We start from the raw sequence: 13,577 nt of genomic DNA, 5'->3' as shown, positions 1-13,577 counted from the left end.
CCCTGCCTTCTCTTGCCTGGCCCTGTCTCTGCAGTCTGTGGTTAAAGGAATAGTTTCTTGCCACTTCGCCGTACCTCATAGTCTGCCCTGTCCAAACCAGTCTGGGCAGCTCCCGGCACCATGGCAGTGATGTTCTCTCTGCCGATTTCATGGTACTGAAAACATTCTGAAGCCGTGGGAGAAGGTGCGCAGAGAGCTCCAGTGCTGATCTGTGCCTTGTGTTCTGCTACCCTTGCTCATTCCCCAAAAGTTTTCACACTTCTGCCCCACCCACCCCTGCTCCCAAGCTGCATGAGAGGAAAATGGATACTGGATTCATGGTACAGTAGCCAGCAAAGCAAAACGAAGGGGTTGTGTCTAGTAAAGCTTTGGAGACTTGGTACATACGTATGTGTTAATACTGAGGATCCTGGAATGGTGAGTAATGTGAGCTATGAGCCAGATTGGTTCTTTCCCCTGTCCTCCTTTTTTGACATCAAAATGTGGGCAAAACAGTTCAGGCATAGTGGAGATGTGGCTGCAAAGAGATCCTTTGTTGCTAGTTATAGGCACTGATAGATTTTAGCTCAAGATGAGAAAGTTTGGAGGGGAACAGGAAAAAAAATGGTGAGAGAAGCGCCATTAGCAAATTTTCTGTTTTATCCCCCCATTTTCTGGGGAAAGTTTCTGGAGGTCTTTTAGAAATATACTGTAGAAATAGAGTGAGTCAGAAGTGGTCTCCTGGGCCATCTAGTCTGACCCCCGGCTCCAGTCAGCTCCGCTCATGACATGCCTTATAGTTTTTTATGTTTATAGTTATTTTATTATTTATTTATTATTTATTAAAACATTTCTATGCCGCCCCATTCGCGCATTTTCTGGTATCCACCCCCCCCCTGCAAAAACCCTCCTATATTTTCCCCCCAGGCCTTCACATCTGTAGTTTGACCATTGCTGCCACTTAGTAGCTGGCCAGAGAGATTTTGCTGCTTGAAGGGAAAGGCAACGTAGTGCCCCCAGTTCTATCGCTTATTCCCAGTTCCACATACAGAAACTAGCCAGACTTCTCCAATGAACCAGTCTTATCCATCATGCCTGAGAACAGCAAGGTAGCTTGGAGGGGAGGGGAGGGGAGGGGAGGGGAAACTGCCTGGCACGGACAGGTTTGCCTTCCAGCACTTCAAAGCCGCCTCCTTTGTCACAGCATCCGTCCTCCAAGCCAGCCACCTCACTCTCCCTTGTGGTAGGGCCAGTCCGGAGCCTGCCCTTCCTTCACTGAGCCCTGGAGAGGCCGTTGGTGTCGTGAGCAGCCCAACTTCTCCCGAAGTGTAGCCTCCCAAGGTTGCTGCCTCTGAATCTGAACCAGAACTTAAAGAAAAAGCGGGATTGGAATTCTTAGCTGAAATGCCAAGACTAGCAGGGCCTGAGATGAGCCAGGAAGCCTGTGAGAACCAAATACTGTCTGATTCTGTGGGAAATTCAGATCGTGTTGATGTAACATGATCAGTCCCATAGGCCAGCATCAGTTCACAAAGGCAGACCAAGGGATGGATATTCCTGCCGTCAGGCCCACAGGCAGCGCGAACCACCCTGAGAGCTGGGATCAGCTTTTAACCACAAACTGTATTTTCCTGGTTTTCTAACTTCTCTGGTGACTTCTGAGATAATTCCTCTTTTGTGTCACAAAGCCAGCCTAGTTGGCCAGTTTTAACATGATAAGGACCTTACTTAGAAGTCTTGTCTTGATCTGGTTGGAGGGAGGGGAGCAGGGGGAGACCAACCTGGCCTTTCAGCATCCTGGCAGACCCTTTGAATGGCCATTCTCAGATGTTGAAATAAGAGCTTTGGCTCTGCTCCTTTGTTTTCCACCCCCCTCCCCACCCTGCTGGCCTCTGGAATGCTGCCCCCAGATGTGCCTCTGAGGTGGAATTTGGCCCTTGCTGTAAACGGTGCTAATTCAGGTGTTTTGATCTGGCAAAATGCAGCTTCTGGTGAGAGCACAGCAAGAGGTCAGAGGCATCAAGGATTTCTGCCTCTGTAAATTTGGTTTGAGTGTGTTGGGGTGGGGGGGGTGGTCTGTGGACCTGCTTGGGATTTAGCAGTACGGACTTCAGGTCTTCCAAGTCTCTGCTGGGGCCGGTGCTTCCTCGTCAAACCTGCGCTCTCCTTCAGGCCGTTCGATTTCCAAGCACACCGGAAGGGTGAGATTTCTGTGCCGACAGCACATGTGCTTACCATGCAAGGACGGAATGGGGGCTTTGCAGTTGTTGTCACTAATGAGTAACAAGACGTGTGTGTGAGTGCTTGCGCATGCGCATGTGTGTTTAATACTCATTTGGACAGGAATTCAAAGGCTGAACATGGCCTATTGTGTCGGTGGGATGAGCTGCGAAGTCTCCATGGCAACCTCCATGATCCATGTTGAGCGTGTCTCTTCTCCAGTGGCAATGCCAGAGTATGAGGGAGTTGGCCTGCAGCCAGGCACCCTGCTTTCTCTGCGTCGCCGCTTGAAAATGCAACCTCGGTGCTGAGAAGTAGGGTGGGGTAGACTAAGGGGTACCAGCTGACCTTTCAGGGGGCTAACAGTCAAACGGATGGACATTGGACTGGGAACTAAAGGAGGCTTTTAGGCTCTCAAAAAAGTACGAGTGAATGTAGTAAAAGAATGTGGAGTATCGAAGCAAATTCGTGACAAATAGGCTTTTGTACCAATCTGGCCATTATGGTTTCCTCCAGAGAATCCAGGGAATGTTCTCCTTCAGGCATCACTAGTTGATGTTCTCACCCTCTGTCCCAACACCCCAGACAACACCTGGAGGACTGATTTAGCTCTGAAGCATAATTTGTGCCCAAATACAGTTCCTTTATTTGTGAACATGACATCTGGAAGAGAAGCTCTGTTAGTCTCTTGCAGCAAAAACAGCAGAGTCTTGTGCCCCTTAAAAACGAAAGAATTTATTCTGGCCTCAGCATACTTGATCCATAGTGGTTTTCATTTTCTTTGGATATATGGATGTTTTTAATTGACAGTTTCAGGTACATACAGTCCATGTGGTGGTGGTGAGGATTATTAATAATGTATTTACTGGATATGCACACAGAAGTCATAACTTCCTGTGCATCTGATGAAATTGACCATATTCCACAAAAGCGTGTCGGAATAGATGTGTTTGCCATTATTATTATTATTTTTTTTTATTATTATTATTATAACATTTCTATGCCGCCCCTTGCCGAAACCTCGGGGCGGCTTACAACATGATAAAATACATTGAAATACATAATAAATTACCATTAAATATAAAAATACAAAAAATACATTGATTTACAAATATAAAATTAAAATTATCAGTATAAAATAAAAATATAGGAGGAGAAAGAGAAGGAAGAAGAAGTTGCCCTGGCCAGATCATATGTTTTAACAATTGAAATGATGTTTAAATAAAAAGGTCTTTACCTGGCGCCGAAAAACCAGTAACGACGGTGCCAGGCGGACCTCTTTGGGGAGTGAATTCCATAGGTTGGGCGCCACCGCAGAGAAAGCCCTCCTCCGGGTACTTACTCTCCTAATTTCTTTCATGGAGGGTTCCCGGAGAAGGGACTCTCCCGCAGATCTCAAAGGGCGGTCGGGCATATACGGACGTAAGCGCTCGTTCAGGTAGCCAGGACCCAAGCCGTTTAGGGCTTTATAGGTCATAATCAACACCTTGAATTGGGCCCGGGCTTCAATGGGAAGCCAGTGAAGCTGACGGAGGACTGGAGTCATGTGAGCATAACGCCCCATCCCCGTCAGCAACCTGGCAGCTCTATTTTGCACCAATTGAAGTGTTCGGACTGTCTTCAGGGGAAGCCCCACGTAAAGCGCGTTACAGAAGTCTAGGCGGGAAGTCACCAGCACGTGTGTCACCGTCGCCAGGCAGTCGTACTCCAGGTAGGGGCGCAGCTAATTAATCAGCCGAAGCTGAAGGAAGGCGTTCCTCGCTACCGCTGTCACCTGAGCTTCCAAAGAAAGCTCCGGGTCGAGGAGTACTCCTAAGCTGCGGACCTTATCCCTAAGAGGGAGTGTTGCACCATTCAGGACCAGGTCAAATCCACCCTCTCCGAAACCCGATCCGCCAACCAACAGGACCTCCATCTTGTCTGGGTTGAGTTTCAGTTTATTGGCCCTCATCCATTCCCTTACCTCGGCCAAGCACCAGTTCAGCACAGCCACTGCCTCACCTGGATTAGTGGAGAACGAGAGGTAAAGCTGGGTATCATCAGCGTATTGATGATTCCGCAGCCCACACCTCCTGATGACCTCTCCCAGCGGTTTCATATAGATGTTAAATAGCAGAGGGGATAGAATGGAGCCCTGTGGTACCCCATGGCATAGCTGCCATGACGTAGAGACATGGTCCCCCAGCACTACCTTCTGGAATCGACCGTCGAGATAGGAGCGGAACCACTGCAAAGCAGTGCCTCCAACCCCCAATCCCGCAAGTCTATCCAGAAGGATACCATGGTCGATGGTATCGAAAGCCGCCGAGAGGTCCAGAAGAACCAACAGGGACGCACTCCCCCTGTCCTTCTCCCTGCACAGGTCGTCGTACAGGGCGACCAAGGCAGATTCAGTACTGTACCCGGGTCTGAAGCCGGACTGAAAAGGATCCAGATAATCAGTTTCATCCAAGAGTGCTTGGAGTTGTCCTGCCACCACTCGCTCCAACACCTTGCCCAGAAATGGGATGTTGGCCACAGGTCTATAGTTAGTGGCCATCTAAGGTGCTGCAAGATTCTAAACTTGGCTAATCTGAGTAGGACGTCAAACAATCAGCTGAAGGAGGTTGGCTGCCTGATGCTGTACAGAGAGGATGGAGTGAGATCTCGGCCACATGTGCTAGTCAAACGCTTCTGAATTACAAAGGTAAAAGAGCTGGGCCAGCAGTGGCCTCCCCTGTGCTCTGTGGTGTCCTGCTCTGTGTAGTGGACAGTGTGCTGGGTCAAGAAAAGGAATACTTGAGTTCAGATCCATGCAGCCCTCTGGGTTAGATGCTGGCTGGCTTTAACTATTTCCCTTCTGTAACATTTTAACTTTTGAAGTAACTTTCCCCGAAGTGCTGCTCATGCATTTCTGAAAGGATCCCAGTGGCGGTAAGGCCAGCTCCTGCCATGCATTGGAACTGTACCGGAGAATTGCACAGCACCCCAACTGAGGAAACGCAGGGAATATTAGCCATTTTGCAAGGTGAGCTGGAGGGGAACGCAATAAGAGGCCCTAATGGGCGTAGATAAAAATGTCCTTAGCGAGGGACTCCACTTAGGATTCTATAATGCATTTTCCAAAGTATGCCAGCTGTTCCTTTTCACAAGAGAATTACAACTATTTCCCAAATTGTAGTGCAGTGTGGAATAAACTTGGCTTATTAATAGCTTGTTTTATATGAAGATAACTTTGTGTGCTGCATTGCAGATGATTCCAGGAGAGCAGTAAATACGGGTTGGGTGGCAGGATTTGTGTGCATTCCCTTAATCTGTTTGCTGCTCAGACTTCGGCGATGCCTGTCGTCCTGCATCCCAGAGTAAAGAGATTTCAGGCAGCCTCCTGTAACCTTTAGATGTGCTGCTCCTGTTATTCCTGGTCATTATAGCCAGTCAGGAAGGAGATGCGATCTAGGATTTTCAGGCAGACCATATGAGACCCCCAGCCCAATGCTCATCTGTCTTAGAACTGTTCTCCATCAGGCAGTTACATTAGGTATCATTGCAGAATTGAGTTCAGAAGACTGCGCCAGGAGCATATCTGCTCCTGATGTTTCACCGTTGTTGGACACAAGGGGTCCATACCTTGGCACACTTGACCCAATAGCGCACAACAAGGGTGAGAGATTAAAAAGCTGAGTTTTTATTCTAGGTTTAGCAAAGAGGCAATCAACCAGGAGCACATGGTGCAGCCCCCTTTTATTCCCTGGATGAACCGGATTGCAAAGACCGTTGGTTATTGGGCTGAAATTCCCACCGGGACTCCTGTTTTGCACATCTTGATTCCAAGTGGTCTCTGCGTGTACCTGGGAGGCGGGTGCACTTTAGGGCTGTGCTGAAGGCTTTGTGGTGGTGGTTGCTCAGTCTCTGGCTGCTGGTGATTCTCTATCATAGTGAGGATGCTTCAGCTCCTATCTAAAGCCAGCAAGCCAGCAAGGTTATGTCCTACATTATGTAACTTCTAGGAGACACTGTGGTATAACAAAATAGTTCACCTACACAAATAGAAATCTCACTTACTTTTGCTTTCAAAATTAAATGTCACATTTAAAAAAACTCACCAAAAGTGCTAGTTAGACACAGAAGTGAAACTGGAGGCTCACATCTAAAGAACCCATGAACAACCTTGAGTAGGGATTGATGAGTACATAATAAATGCTTTTTGTGAAAAAAAGAAAAAAAAGGGCTTTAAATGGTGCCTGCTGTGATTTGTGCATGGTCTAAACCCAGAGTATTTTTTCATTTAGAATACATTGATTAAGGATACAATCCTATATTTGTTTTGATAGAAAAGGTCCTACAACTCCTGGCATTCCCTTCTATACATGCTTCAGTATATTCTTTTTGAATTTATTGGGATTTACTGATTCTGAATACATGTACATTGGATAGCACTATTTGTGTACAAGGCAAATGAGTGAAATTTGGGCACACTGCCCAAACATGTTTGAAATTATCAACTCCAAACCCTAGATATTTACATTTTTCCTTTTTCCCTCATTGTATTTTAAAATGCCTTTCTTCTGAGTGTACAAACTCTTTCAAATTCACCACACAATACTTTTAGGCTAATTTCCTCCAGTGGGTAGAAAAAACCCCGGATTCAAAGACAGTTTTGATAATTCTTTTAAGCTATCCTGTGACTCCTGGAAGGTCTAAGAACCCTCCCAGAAATAGAGCCGTAGCTTCAGGAACTGCTTCCCTCTAAGAAGGTTATAACTTTTCATAGAGGTGAAGCCCTGAAAAAAATTAATAGAACTTGCTCTTCATTTCTGAAAACCTTGAGAGCCACAAAATATGTGAGCAGGTCAAGAAATTTAGACTTGTTTCGCTGCCTACGTTTTGCTCATTCTGTTTCCTTGCAGAGATGTTTGGAAATTATTGAACGTTTCAACAGGTCAGGGTCATTAAGTAAACCAGGTGGCACGTGAGCCGCATGTGTGGAATGCTTACTGGGTTTCATACTGCTTTTACAAGCTCCCCTTTGTGGCCAAGGAAGGGTTTGTATACAGCACTCTCCTAAGAATGGACGAGTATCTCTGATTCGTTTTTGTCTTGCATTTGCTTTTGAAAAATCCTCAAGTTCTTCCCGTCCCATTTATGAAGAAAGTTGCATGTTTTGGTAGGCTCTTATCAGAAAATCAAATCGAACAAAACAAAACTCTCTTCTACCCTTCCATAGTTCCAGTTTGATAATCAAACTGTTACACCAAAGTGGCTTTGATGTCACTTCATGCTTGTTTTGACATATTTTTCCTGTCTTTTGTTTTGGACTGTTTGTTTATAATATCCAGCAGCCTTGTTAGGATGGAAATGACTTCCATAGAGGTACTGAAACTGGTGTGCTGCAGCATTAAAAAATAAATCAAAGTTTAATTGCACCTTAAAGAATAGGTAAAAGCTATTAAAAGATAGGTAAAAAACGTTAAGACACCTTGACTGGATGGTCTTTCTGCGAAAAGTATCTAGAGGAAAAAATAATGTTATCACTCCACAAAGGTAATGAATGAAATTAAAGGTGAGAGATCATTACCTGCATCACGGCAAGAAGCTCATATAACATTGATACACGAAGAAGGCAATGATCCTGCTTGGCCACAAGATTAAAAAAGAAATTCAAATGGAAAGGCATAATAAGAAATTTAACAAACTTTGAAATTATAATTAAAAACCAAGCAGACCATCTCCTATGATGTATTTAGAAGCAACTGCTTAAATATGATATTGAGACTCAGCAAAACAAAATATGTTTCTTCTTCTTCAGGAAGAAATATTGGCCTGCCAGTGGGAAGTCTTATGGACAAAGGACATAAAATTTACCTCATGCCAAGCAGTAAGAGAAAATTGGTATAAATTCTGGTGGTATATTACCTCATAAGATATACAGAAATGAACAAGAATAATAATTGAAAATATTGGAAATGCAGAGATAGATGGGTCATTTCCCCATATGTGGTGGGCATGTGACAGAAGCAAAACATTCTGGAAGCAGATACATATTGAGATGCAGAAAATACTCAAAAATGACTTTCCAAAGAATGCCTAGAATATGTTACTGAGTTTTGCCCCAGGCACTATCCCAAAGATTATGTCAGACTCATATAATTATATGACAACAGCGGCAAGGGTGATAATTGCCTCAAAGTAGAAAGCCTACCTGTTGAAAATTGGAAAAACCAACTAGCTGAGTAAGCAATAATGGTGAAGTTATCTAGTTATGTCAATGGAAGGCCAGTTAAAGAATTTACTCAAAGGTGGAAGGCTTACTATGAACAATTTAAATAAAGGTTAAAGAAAATATAATTCTTACAACTTTTTGTGATTACTGCTCATTACCAAAGTGATGTTATGATTTATAACTAATTGTATAAGCTGAATAAATATATGACAGAGAAGTGAATGGGTTGGGTGAAAAAGTGCTTCATAGAGTCCTTTGTTTATTGTGCATGTGCTTAAATGAGGAGTTGCTTGCTAAATTTTGTAATGACTTTTGGCCTCCCTATGTATCCTTTTTTTCCTTTCTATTGTATTTTCTGAAAATAAATAAACAGATTTGGGGGAGTATGGGGAAAAGCTTGGAGCTCACTCCCAAGTAGTTTCCAAAACCTTCCGAGATTATTAATCTGGTAGTCTGAAAATGCCACAAATTGTCTTTATGAAAGAGGGACAGGTCTGAGCTAGCAAAGATAATTTTGCACCAACCATATCATTTCCAACAGGTCTTGGTCACGATGCCTTGTGTTTCCCTGCAGTTTTAATCTCTGCATCTTGCTTATAGTTATTAAGGAGTGCTGAAAGCTTTTCTAACTGCATCCCTTCTACTGCCAACATAAATAGGCTTGTATTCTGTGCCGGTGAGGTACAGCTCATTGCAAAATTGGTGTGTCACCAGCTGGTGCAGGTAATGGAAGGAAAGGTTGCAGTCACCTGTGGGTGTAGCTAGTAGGTGTGTTGCTCTTGCGGACTCACATAGTTTTGACTCTACGAGGTGCTTTTAAAAGATGAAACTCAAAATTATATCTGGAAGCCGTCTGAGTAGAAGTTAGCTGGTTTTTGAAGAGCAGATGGTGTTTGATATTAGCTGGCTTTTCCAAGATCTGTCTGAGCCTATGCTGAAAGGGATCCACACACAGCAACAAGCAGGAGGTACCAGAGATAGAAAATAATATTTTGAGTGCAGAAGTACCTTTTGGCAATGTTCCATTTAAGCTGCATATTTATTTATTAATGGTTTATTTCAAGTATTTGTATGCTGCTTCTTAGCCGAAAAACCTCTTGGAGTGACTAGTGTGCAGTCTATAAAAGAAGGTGGTACTTGCCCTGCGCGCTGGCAACCCAGAAGCCATGCCAGTCAAGGAAAATAGGATGGGAAAGGAAGAGGGAAAAACATGGAAAACCTAGGAAGCTGCGTTATCTCAGAAAAGACCGTGTGTCCATCTGATCCAAGGCTGTCTGATCTGGCAAGCTGTGGCTCCCCAGAGCCTTGGGTTGGAGGTCTGTCCCATCCTGTTACCCGATCCTTTGACCTGAATGTCTGGGATTGGATCTAGGACTTTGCCATAAGAAGAAATACTGCAACCCTTCACTCCAGAGTAAAGTAAGAGTTTCCTTGCAGCAGGGATGGTGGTTGATTTGTATCATTCTGGCCTCTCATTCTTGTTTCATTATGTAAATCCATTGTGGACCCAGGTTTGCTCAAAGCTTGCGGATGTGTCCGCCCTCCTAAACATCAATCTATTGGCTACTCTAGAACACAGCTATTCTTTATCATACGGGTGCCAAACTTCAGGACCAAGGGATCCATCTCACCCTCTGGGCTTTGTAAGAAGAGGCAGGCTGGTTCAGACCAACATTTTGACCACACAGTGGGAGAATCACAAGCAGCACCAGCACCCCCTGCAACTGGAGGTGGCTGAGAGCCATCAGGACTAGGAGCTATGCATTTCGTTTCCCTGTGTTTGTCCAATCCCTTTTTGAAGCCCTCCAAACTGGTGGCCACCTCCAAATCTTGTGGGGAGGGAATTGCATAGTTTTGATTATGCATTGTATGATCTGATGTTCCCAGTCCGGCCCTAGAGCGAGAGTCTCCCGAAAGCCATGCCTGCTACCTCCTGCTATTCTCCAGCTAAGCATGTTTCGGGGATTTTGCAGCATTTGTGTGGTTTCTCTCCCCTCCATCTCATTCTGAAAGGTTGGAAATGAAATGGGAGAGTGAGTTACTGGCAGAAAGTGCGTTACTGTAAACACGCTGCCCTCATTTCCCCTTGCTTACCCCTCCCCTCCACTGGAATGTACAGGTTCGGCTCCCCTGCCTTATAGTTAGTCCAGATTAATTTTTAAAAGTATAGCACAGTCTGGAGATGTGCAGCACCAGGCAGCAAGAAGTTATGAAAACCAGACTTCCCATTTTTTAATACTGTGGCCAAACCTAAAAGAGAAGTCAGGAACTGCAACTCTTCCCATTTAAAGCAGGCCATCTATTATTCCGTGATAGTTCTTCGTGTCACAATTTCATGATGGTGGGAATTTACAAAGCCCCCAAAGAGAAATGGTTGCATTGCTGCTCAGCATGATATGCAGACTCAGCAGCCATAAAACTGCCAGCGAGAGAAGCTCTAGCGTGCCGAAGGGGGGGTCGGCAATGCCTTTTGCAAGAGACCTCCTTGCACAGCCTGAAGAGCGAATCCAAGCTCATTTTTCAGCATGACTTACAGCATTACTCTCGACAGTCATGCACCTTGGCCACAAGATCTCGTTTGTCCGGGGGGCATGTGTTACATTTCACTGACAGAAGGCCGGTCCTGATAGACTGGTCTTCTCTTCACAAGGGGTGGCAGTGCAAGTGAAGAAAGTAGCCTTGGAATGCAAGGCAGGATTCCCACCGTAGCCTTTTCTTGTGCTTTGATTGCCTTCGTGGAGGAATGCTGTTGGGTGAACAGAGGATTTATTAGCTTGAGGGTACAGAACCCCAGGTCTGGGAAAGGGTGAAACAGATTTGACCAGAGCAGGGGATGGAGGAGGAGAATATTTCAAAGACAATGTTGCACCAAAAATATGGATTTTAGGGTCAGTGAGCGGGGGGGAAGGCTAGAGTGAGAACAATGAATTTGGCAAGCGAGTTCCTGCTTTTAAATGCAGCAATTAAACTGGAAGACTTAGGGTGACTTAAACCCGCCCCCCAAACTTCTGGATTCAGTAGTAAAATTTAAAAAAATGAGAAATAATCCAGTGCATGCATTTTGGACTCGAAGAAGGCCCCCTTCGCACAGCTGAAGCCGCAGGCTTGCCTGAGACTTGTTGCTCATCCGTGGCAGTCTCTCTCCACTCTGGCTGGCCTGTGCCGTCTTCTAAAGCCACTGCTCCCTTGGTGGCCCCTTCACCACCCGCTACTCCAGGCAAGATGGTGAAGTATGAAAAGACCAAAAAGCTGGCCAAACGGGTAAAAGACGCACGCTCGAAAGACCCTGTGGTACCAAAGTCTAAGCATCTCCAGATGGAACTGCATCCAGTACTACCTACCACAGAATCACCTGCAGGTGCTTCTGTTATGCTACCAAGACCAGCACCAGAGCCCATCTCAATGTTGGTGTCGTATGCAGATCTGGATACCGCAGACCCTGCCTCACCATTGGTGGACTGGGGCGGGGGTCTTTGCCAAACAAATGCAGTGCATGACCTTGGAATTCAGATGCAGTTGCAGCAAGAGAAAATATTGGGCCCAGGCCTCAATTTCATGCAGACTGAGGAATCCTGTGGAATAACAGGCACCCTCTTCTGTAGTGAGATTGCTTGGGTTCATGGGAGCCTCCGCTCTCTTTCTCCTGTCAGTTCTCCTGGCGAGCTGATGCCTGGGACTTGCTCACAAATGGGTTAAGAGGCCTGCATGGTTGCTGTTCTCTCCTGTTAAATACATTACTTGGGCTGTTCTCCTTTTTGCAGCAGATCCTGACAATCAGCTCTGTGCTATGGGATACACCCATGAAGAGCCACCTTCAGCGTGTCCGGTTGAATTTGATGACTTTGTTGCATTTGAGGTGAGTGAAAGCCACCCATACAAAGACTTTGAGTTGCCTTTGTAGGTGAAGGCATCTGTGATTTGAGCCATTAGAGAAAATGAGGGTGCCTTGCCTCTTCCTCTCTACTGGCTTCTGTCTTACGTTCAGATAATACCTTCCCTTGGCTTCTCTGATTCTGCATTTTTACTGCTGGGGATGTGTTCTCCTGTACCACTGTCATTTCCAGGGTTTAGTTCTCCTTGGGCTCCTCCTTTTGTAAGGACACGCTGGGGATCAAGCCAGAGACATGCAAGCAGCGCAGGTGCCCTACCATGCTGTGACCGGTCTCCTAAAGCTGCAGCACGCCATGGCGGTGCATGGGATTTGAACTCATAGCCTCATGGGCACAATGAACTGCTTCCTCACATCAGTGAGTGAGCGGGCACACACGTATTTTTGTGTAACCCTGTGACAGTGGTGCAAATCAAGCTCTGGAATTTGTCTAGCTGTGGGGTGCTATAAAAATGCAAGAAAGAAAGAAATTGCAGTAGTAGAGCCCAGTACTGAGGGAAAAGGAAGCAAAGATCTGTAAGGAATGGGTGCAGAATCAAAGCTAGGGAAGTGAGGAGCAAGCCCCAAAAGTGTTGCAGGGGGTGGATGTGCCCATGGAGCTGCGATCAGCTGCAATCACGACTTGATTGGAATTTGTTTTGTTTCCCTTTTTAAATGGGATGCTTGATCTGTGAGGGTATTTTCCCAGCTTTACAAAGCAGCAGTGCTCTGCCATTCTGTGGGGGTCACTCATACCCACCCCCTCTGTTGTCACTGCATCATTATTTTTTTAAGGAATGCTTGATTTGCGAAGTGGGATCCGTCTGTGCTTTCCTGGATGGAGGCGGACAGGCATGTGTGCACAAACATTTGTTGTTTCATGCTGTCATCTCTGACTTGTGACAACCCTGTGAATCGGCACCCCCCAAAAGGCCCCGACAGCCCCGCTCAGCGCTCGCCACCTCGAGGTTGTGGCTTCCTTTGCGGAATCAGCCCATCTTGTATTTAGCCTCCCCTCTTCTGCCTTTGACTTTCCCTGGCCTGCTTGTCTTCTCCAGTGAGTTTTGCCTTCTCGTGATGTGTCAGGTGTGTGGCAGCCTTTGTTTCATCATTTCCCCTTTCCTGGAGAGTTGTGATTTGAGTTGCACGAGGACCCACTTGTGCAAATTTCTGTCAGTCTAGGGTCTTCACACAGCTGTCCTCCAGCCCCTTGTTTTGAGTGTCCTACTTTTCTTTCTGCCAGCTTTCTTTACATACATGTGCATGTGTGCATGCACACACACACACACACACACACACACACACACACAC

At 45.7% G+C, this 13,577-nt stretch overlaps 1 protein-coding gene across 6 annotated transcripts in view; it reads left to right on the top strand.

Moving 5' to 3' along the window:
- The window catches only part of RAB11FIP3 (RAB11 family interacting protein 3), a 121,489-nt gene that overhangs the window by 42,352 nt on the left and 65,560 nt on the right, over positions 1 to 13,577 (top strand). For 5 of the 6 annotated variants that reach the window (XM_044433583.1, XM_044433588.1, XM_044433584.1 and 2 more), the window contains exon 3: positions 12,160 to 12,254. The exons of the other annotated variant lie outside the window; for it this stretch is intronic. In XM_044433583.1, the coding sequence (XP_044289518.1) occupies positions 12,160 to 12,254 (95 nt within the window). The remainder of the gene's footprint in view (positions 1 to 12,159; positions 12,255 to 13,577) is intronic. 6 annotated transcript variants of the gene reach the window in all.

The sequence above is a fragment of the Varanus komodoensis genome, unplaced genomic scaffold (assembly GCF_004798865.1).
Source record: "Varanus komodoensis strain SLA01 unplaced genomic scaffold, ASM479886v1 scaffold26, whole genome shotgun sequence".
In the NCBI taxonomy this organism is placed as follows: Eukaryota; Metazoa; Chordata; class Lepidosauria; order Squamata; family Varanidae; genus Varanus; species Varanus komodoensis.
This window is presented reverse-complemented; position numbering and strand designations above follow the sequence as displayed.